Raw genomic sequence first — 8,526 nt, 5'->3', positions numbered from 1 at the left:
GGAAAATGCCAAAAGTGGGCACCACCTGCCCCACCTTGCCCCCAGCAGCCCGGCTCTCCTGTACCCTTTGGCCCTGCAGCTGCTCGGCCCAGGCTGGGGACAGGGGGTCCGTGCTGGCAGGTCTTGGGCTCTGAGCTGTGATGTGTCCCCGTGTCTCCGCTCTGTGCCTGGGGACACGCCCCGCTGCATCTGGGGTGGTGGGGCTGGGCGGGGAGGGAGGTGGGGAGAGATGTGCAGGCAGGATCCGGCCCTGAGCACGGGGTCAGATTTGCATGGAGGGGTTGTGCCCTGGGCAGGCGGGGCCTTAAAAGGGAGTCGGGGTCCGCAAAAGAGCTCCATCGGCGTGGGGACACGGAGCTGGTGGGATTGCGCCATGGCCTGGGCTCCTCTCCTCCTCGCGGTGCTCGCCCACGTCTCAGGTGCCCTGGCCAGACTCACTGTGCCCGGCTGGGGCCTCTGGGCACAGGGGCCCCGTCACGCTGCCCGGGGAGGGCTGTGCTCATGGGGCACTGCCTGACCCCCATCTTCTCCCGTCTCTCCTCTTCCTCTCCAGGTTCCCTGGTCCAGGCAGCAGTGACTCAGCCGTCCTCGATGTCAGCGAACCCAGGAGAAACCGTCCGGATCACCTGCTCCGGGGGTAGCGGCAGCTATGGCTGGTTCCAGCAGAAGGTTCCTGGCAGTGCCCCCGTCACTGTGATCTACTACAATGACAAGAGACCCTCGGACATCCCTTCGCGATTCTCCGGCTCCAAGTCCGGCTCCACGGGCACGTTAACCATCACTGGGGTCCAAGCCGAGGACGAGGCTGTCTATTACTGTGGTAACTATGGCAGCAATGCTGGTGCCACAGTGACACAAAGCAATGGGGAAGTGATACAAAAACCTCCTGCCATCGCAGGGGCCAGTTAGGAGTCTCAGCTGTCCCTGTTTGATGGTGGTGCAAATCCCTGCCATGGCCCTGCCCTTGCTGCCCTGTGCTGCAGGTGGCTGTGCCTTGTGTCCCATCTCGGCCGTCCCTAAAAGCCCCAGGTCTGTGCCCATCCCATGTCATTTGGGGAGGGGATGTACAGCACTTGGGAACCTGCCATTCTCCATGGCCACGTTAACCATCCCTGCCATGGCCCCGCTCTGTGCTGCAGGTGGCTGTGCCTGGTGTCGCAGCTCAGCCGTCCCTTAGAGCCCCAGGTCTGTGTCTATCCCGTGTCATCTGGGGAGAGGATGACTCCCAGCAGCCCTTTCCTTGCCCTGCACTGCGGGTGTAAGGTCCCCTGTGCTCCCTGGCTGGCACCCAGGGCCCTGCTGGGCACCTCCCTGCCCTCCTCCCAGCACAGCTCTGCCAGAGCCCCCGGGCACTGGGTGCCTGCTCCCCCCAGCCAGTGCTGATTTTAGCCAATAAAGGAAGCAGTTTCTGGGGGTAGATGTTTGCACAAGCCATGCCAGGGCAGTTTCAGAACGGTTTATGCTGCAGGGCTGCTCGTCACATCCTACCCTTTCCCTTCTCATTTGCTTCCAGGCATGTGTGGGCAAGCCACGTGGCAGCAGCAGGAGAGTGCCTGGCATGGCCTCTGCTGCTCAGCCCCAGCAGCTGGGACACAGTGGTCGTGCGTAGCCTCCCCAGTTCCTCCCCAGACCAGCACCCCCTCACCTGCCACTGCTCCTGCCGAGGCCATGTGCCAGGCAGGTGCTGAAGGGCCAACACCCCTGGTACATCCAGCACAGCATTGGTTCTCCTCCATGCCTCCCTCCAAGGAGAACAGCTGGACTTTCAAGCTGAACATTGTCCCCCTTTATTGTCCCCCCCTAAAATGGAACCGAAACCCCATCAAAGTCTGAGGAATGCTCAGAAACTGGTCGTCCACAATAGATGGCATCAGCTTCAGCTAAATGCTTTGCATAGACAATTTCAGTGATTTTTTTTTTTTGGCTAGTTTGCAGCCTTTGCACCAAGCCTACCCAGAGGCAAACCAAACCTCTGAAACAGAAAGTGCCTCGAATCACAAAATCTTTGAAGCATCATTTATTTTCTAGTGATTCAGGAGGTTCACTGACTCTGCCTCTTTCTATAACCGCTTGCATAAACCACAGCATTTGAATATTGTCGAGTTCAATTTAAGTTGGTGCTATTGACCGTCCTCAGTAAGTTGCTCAGATGCTCACACATGGTCGTTACAGTGCCATGGGCTGTATGGGCTCTTCCTGGGATTTGGGGTGTTGTGTTTTTTCTTTCTTCAACTTCTCCATTTGGTTACAGTAGCGTGTCCTCCATCTGTCTAACCACACTGAAACGTATTCATGTGCCTTTCCTTGACAGAAGGAAACAAGGTTTTATGGGCTAATTGGGCTTTGCTGCTTGCAAAATGTTTTTGGTCCTTTCAAATCTGCAGACCCTCTACTTATCCCATGGGTCTCGTTCAACTTGTCTGAGTGCAGGAGTTACTGGGTAAAAGTATATCTATATATTTGCCAGACAGCCAGATTATATTGGAGTTTATGAAACAGAAATTTCTTAACATTTCTCTTTCTCCTGAGAAGCTCCCAGGTATGCTCTATCATATGATGAGGAAATATATAGGGGGTCGAAGTGGAAGGCTTCAAGTCTGAGCAGATGGGTTGGGCTTGCTGGCTGAGGACAAGGTTGCCTCTTCACGTCTCAGTGGGACTCAGGAGGATGGCTGCCTCTTCAACCTCCAAAAAGCAGCATAGCCTAGTCTTGGCTACAGCTGCACGTGTGTGGCACAGGGCCGAGGTGTGGGATGCTGGTGACGGGGAATCCTGCAGACATGCGTGCTGGTTGTCCTCCGGAGACCTGGGGCCTCTTACCTCCAGGGCAGCCTTTTCTGGATTGCTAGGCTGAATATTAAAAAAATAAGCTGACCACAGAGACCTTGAGCTTTTAGCTCCTTTACTGGTGGTGGGAGCTGCACTGAAAGACTCCAGCCAGGACCAAAACTGCATGGGTACAGCCGTGTCCACACTTTAAAGACCTTCCTCCTTCCACATCCGCCTCCCCGCGTGGCTCTCTCCCCTCGCAGGCCAGCCCAAGATCTCCCCCACTGTTCACCTCTTCCCGCCATCCTCTGAGGAGCTCTCATCACAGAACAAAGCCACCCTGGTGTGTCTGCTGGGAGACTTCTACCCTCGCGCCGTGCAGGTGGCCTGGACAGCTGACGGCCGTGCCTTCACCAGTGGCATTGAGACCAGCCAGCCCCAGCTGCAGAGCAACAACCAGTACATGGCCAGCAGCTACCTGACGCTGAGTGCCGCCAACTGGAAGAGCCGTGAGACCTATGTCTGCAAGGTCACACATGAGACTGGCACCATCGAGAAGGTTCTGAATAGATCTGAGCGCTCCTAACCCCACTGGGGAATGGACAACCCTGGCCTTGGAACATCACATCCCCCAGCACAGTGCTTCACTGCTTGTCCCATCCCTGTTCCCTCCTTCTGTGCAAGTCTCTGCCATCTCTGTGGGCCGTTCCTTCTCCCTGTGCCTGAATCCCTCCCATCTCCCCTGCCCCATCCCCTCATCCTGGGCATCATCCAAATAAACCCTGAGTGTTGACCCTGCATCCACATATCCCAGTCCTTCTTCCTTGGTCAGATATGATCATGACCCTGCAACAAAACACGGATGCAATTGGCTGAGAGCTTAACTGCTCGCTCCCACGTCTTGAGCTCACTGGGTTGGTGCATTTTCCCCTGCCATGGTCTACGGCTGGTCCTTGGGTGTCCCCAGCTGGCTGCTGCCTTCCCTCCCCAGGCTCCTGCCCCAAATTCTGTTGCACCTGGGGAGCAGAGCAGGAGCCATCTCAGGTGCTGGGGCTGCAGCAGCCCTGAGTTTGGTCCGTGGGCACTGGCTTGATCTCCCACAGCAAAGGCGGGAGCTAAATTAAGTTGGAGAAAGCAGCCAGCCAGGGCTCCTCTGTTGCAACGCCCAGTGCTGACTGATGCCCCTAGCCTTCCCCTCCACCTGCGGACCAGGCCACCCGATCCAGGCTTTAAATGCTGAGACCTGCACTGAGCTCTGTTAGGGCAGAAATAAAAAATCCCTGTGAATTTGGCCTTCGGTCATCACGCACTGACGCAGCGATAGGCGCCTTCAGCAAACGTCCTGGGGCGTGATCCTCCGTCATGGCTGGCAGGCTTCGTTCACTCAGGGGGGGCTCTGAACTCCCCCACACCAGAGTCAACACCGCACCAGTGCCTTTGCTGGCACCGAGATGCCAGGTGTGACGGAGGGAAGTGCTTATTTACCCTCGGTGGGATGGTCCAGCGCCCCGTGCCCAGCCCCGAGCGCAGGGCTGAGCTCTGGCACAGCGGCAGGCACAGCACGATGGCAGCCAGGGCTGCACCTCTCCCCTGCCACAGGCTGCCCCAGCACAGGGCACCCTGACACAGCTGCCCCAAGGAGGCTCACCTGCCCGCCAGGCACCGAAAATCCTGCCCAGGTAAGAATGTGGGCTGTGCCAGGGTTCGGTTTTGCCCCAGAGAGCAGAGCCAGGCTGTAGGGTGGCATGGGTACTGGGAGGTGGGTGTCCCCTATGAAATCACGGCACCTAAGCCAGCGCTGGTGTTTCTGGGCAGTGGGAAGGATGGATGGATGGTTTATTCATGAGCTTTACCTGCACACATACTGTGCAATGGCTGGTGGTCCCCCTTCGCCCCAGCTGCAGCCACGGTGTAGCCCGAGGGGTGGCAGGACGGTGGCCGGTGCCCCCCAGGGCAGTTCACAGACACCTGCATGGCAGCAGCACAGGTCAAGGCGAGGTGCTGCCTGTCGCGCCTTAGGGACACCCAAAGCCTCCACCAGCTCTTCCTCACCTGGGATTAACGTCCCCACACCACAGGCAGGGACATGGGCTTGTAACGAGCACAAGGGCGTGGTCCTCGGTAGCAGTGGGTCCCTGGAGCAGCCACGGCTCTGGAGAGCCCAGCCAATGTGGTCCATGAGGGATGGCGGGGCCAAGGCCACCCATTTTCCTGTGGCCCCTCCAGCAAGGAGACACAGTCATCCCCATATGGCTGTCCTGCTGCTCCTGGGGATTAACGTCCCCACACCACAGGCAGGGACATGGGCTTGTAACGAGCACAAGGCCTCGGTCCTCGGTAGCAGTGGGTCCCTGGAGCAGCCACGGCTCTGGAGCCAATGTGGTCCATGAGGGATGGCGGGGCCAAGGCCACCCATTTTCCTGTGGCCCTTCCAGCAAGGAGACACAGTCATCCCCATATGGCTGTCCTGCTGCTCCTGCCCTGCCACATCCACCGGGGCACATCCAGCACTGTGCATCCAGCCTGCTGTGTCCATCGGGACACCTCCATCTCATCACCTTCATCCTGCTGTGTCCATTGGGGCATCTCCATCTCATCACCTCCATCCTGCCACATCCACGGGGCCCAGGACTGCTCCTGCCACGGGGCAGGAAGTTTTTGCACAGCCCTGTATCACTGTGTGTTTTTGGGCCTGGGACCCTGTTGACCGTCCTAGGTAAGTCGCCGACTTCTTCTCGGTCTTTCCTTCCCCACCGCGAAATTGTGACATTTTGTCGATTTTCGGTGATTTGGGGTTTTTTTCTCGGACTTGGCGCTGGGTGGGGGTCTGCCGCTGGTTCAGGGACAGGCACTAAGCGCGGCATTGTGGTCTGTGTCTTGTCCCTGCGGACTCAGAGGGCTCTGGTGCGCGCCACGGAGGATTGGGGGGTATTTTCTCAATTGAAAGAACTTAAAATTTGGCCAGAAAATTTGTCTGACGCCTCAGGGAACCTATTTCAGAAACTCAGGTTTAGGTCTCTAAGAAAGTCAATTTTTGTCTTTGTTAAAGAAATTAGTCATTAGTCTAAGGTCTAAGGTCTAAGTCCTCAACTCCTAGTCCTGAGGACTAAGTCTGTCACCCTCGGTGAAGAGCAGGGGCTTCTCTGTGGAGTCTCGCGGCCGAGGGTGCGGGTGCTGCGAAATGGCAGCCCGTTCTCGGCCGCGAGCAGGCTGAAGTCGCATCCAACTTTGTGTTAAAATGGCACATCCCTGGGATCTTAACCAAAACTTTTCAGGGGTATCTTAAAGAGCCCGTTGTCCAGGTAATCCGTGTCAAAAATGGAGATTACTGTGTTGAAAATGCTGCCGGGAATATCGTTTTGTCAGTCTTTGTAATTTTTAAAAGAATTTGGCCAAAAAACCCAATCTGAACCAAATTACTAGGGGCATAAGATTGAGAAAAATGCAGTTTGCCAATTTCTTCAGTAGAAAGCTTTTAATGGCGGAGTCCTCCTGGTTTTCGAATAGAGATAGAGATAGAGATAGAGATAGAGATAGAGATAGAGATAGAGAGACATTGTACATTTGAGGAGGCAGCAGAACCACCTTGGAAAGACCAAACAAACATCTTTTTTCCGTCTTCCTTCGGGTGATTCTTAGTTGTACTTTTTCTGAGACAAGTCTGAAAGTGTCTGAAAGCAGAACTGTGCAGAAAAAAGGATGGTTTGTCTTCGAAATTTTGATTTTTAAAAAAATTGCCTTGCAAAAGGAAGGAAATGGGTTTATGGCAACTAATATATGAAAAATATATATACATACATAAATATGTATAATATATAAATGATCTATAATTATACATATATTTCTATAACAATATATACTACATATATATGTAGTATATTGTATATTTTATGTATGTAATATATAATATACATGTATATGATGTATATTAGCTGTATATATAGATATCTATAATATATAATGTGTATATGCTTATATATACACATATAGTGTATATATATAACATATATACAAGTATATATGGGATGTATATATACACATGTATTTTTATATATATATACACATATATAAAAAATATATAGAGAGATTTATGCAAAATCTAAATACATTAGAATTATAAGTTATAACCTCTTAGCTGTGGGGGAAGTGGGGAGTTTCTGGGCAGTGCCAGCTGGGGCAGGCAGGGCAGGCAGGGCAGGCAGGCAGGGGGCTGTGGCGGGGCACAGGGCCCCCCTGACCCTGCACCGCTCTCCTCCCTCGCAGGCCAGCCCAAGGTCTCTCCCACCGTCCACCTCTTCCCGCCATCCTCCGAGGAGCTCTCGTCACAGAACAAAGCCACCCTGGTGTGTCTGCTGGGAGACTTCTACCCTCGCGCCGTGCAGGTGGCCTGGACAGCCGATGGCCGCACCCTCACCAGTGGCATTGAGACCAGCCAGCCCCAGCGGCAGAGCAACAACCAGTACATGGCCAGCAGCTACCTGACGCTGAGTGCCAACGAGTGGAAGAGCCACGAGACCTACGTCTGCAAGGTCACGCACGAAGCTGGCAACGTGGAGAAGAGCCTGAAGAGATCCGACTGCTCCTAACCCCACTGGGACCTCCCCGCGCCCAGTGGCCCCTCACTGGCCCCCTCCCTCTTCCCCGCTGCTGGGGGCAGCGGCTCCCCCCCCCCTCCACCGCAGATGTGTCTCCCCACATCCCCCTGTCCCCTGCTCCTGTGCCCCCGCCCTAAGTGTCACACGAATAAACACCGACACTGAACTAGCGCTGGCTCAGCATCCCTGTCTCTGTGTCCTTCCAACGCGCCTGCTCCCCCCGCGCCAGCCGGCATCACCCCAGTGGCACCAATATGGAGGAGGGTGGGATGGGAACACACATGCATGCACACACACACACACACACATATATCGCTGGGGGTGCCCAGAGCTCCCTGCAGCTCTTGTTCACCCCCGGGGATCCCACTGAACCCCCCTGGCACCGCCAAGACCAGGGGATGAGCAGCTTGGGGCATCAGCCTGGTATAAGCTCCCATGCCGGCAGTGAGCACATGGCCCTGGCTGTGCCGGCCTTGTCCCTCACTGACCTCTGGGCACCAAGTCCCTTGCAGGGACACGTGGCTTGTGGTGGGGCCATGGCCAGCCATGTCCTTTTGCTGGCCAGCCCTGGCTCTGTCCCCATTTCCTTGGTCACCCCTGTGTCACCCAGGATGGGGGTGCCCACGTAGCCGCTGGTGCATGCACATGCGCCAGTTTGTCCCTTGCACCCTGTGCCATGGCAGCCTGGGCCCCTGCGTGCCACATGCCCCACTCCCCACACAGCCCCAGGGAAGTTCCCCTGCAGCCCTGCACATAGCGCGACTCACAGCCACAGCTGTACCGAGAGCGCCAGTGCTCAGCTGCAGGCACTCCATCAGAGCTGCCAGGAGCCACCCCAGGTACAGGGGGCACCCGGCCACACTGTGTGCAGTTCTGGGGGACATGCCCACTCCCCAGCCTCTTGGTAAAGGGGCGATGGCCCCACCACATCCCCCTCCCTGGGATATGTTGGTGCCAGTGGGGTGCCCGGCCCTGCCAGGCTTTGGGTTGCCACGTGTCCCTGCAGGCGCCTTCTAGGGACACAGAATCATAGAATCACAGAATGGTTTGGGCTGGAAGGGACCTTTAAAGGTCATCTAGTCCAACCCATCTGCAATGAGCAAGGACATCGTCCACTAGATCAGGTTGCTCAGAGCCCCGTCCAACCTGACCTGGAATGTTT

The 8,526-nt window shown here is 55.8% G+C and overlaps 1 gene segment (V, D, J or C); it reads left to right on the top strand.

Moving 5' to 3' along the window:
- Positions 1-338: 338 nt before the first annotated feature.
- LOC103900271 lies at positions 339-7,533 on the top strand. The segment is given in 4 exon segments: positions 339-419; positions 554-849; positions 5,425-5,485; positions 7,033-7,533. Coding segments are annotated over 4 exon segments (726 nt in total).
- The last annotated feature ends 993 nt before the right edge of the window (positions 7,534-8,526 follow it).

Source organism: Aptenodytes forsteri, unplaced genomic scaffold (genome assembly GCF_000699145.1).
Source record: "Aptenodytes forsteri isolate BGI_AS27 unplaced genomic scaffold, ASM69914v1 Scaffold12, whole genome shotgun sequence".
Taxonomy (NCBI): domain Eukaryota; kingdom Metazoa; phylum Chordata; class Aves; order Sphenisciformes; family Spheniscidae; genus Aptenodytes; species Aptenodytes forsteri.
Note: the sequence above shows the minus strand (reverse complement) of the source record. Positions and strands in the feature narration are given on the sequence as shown.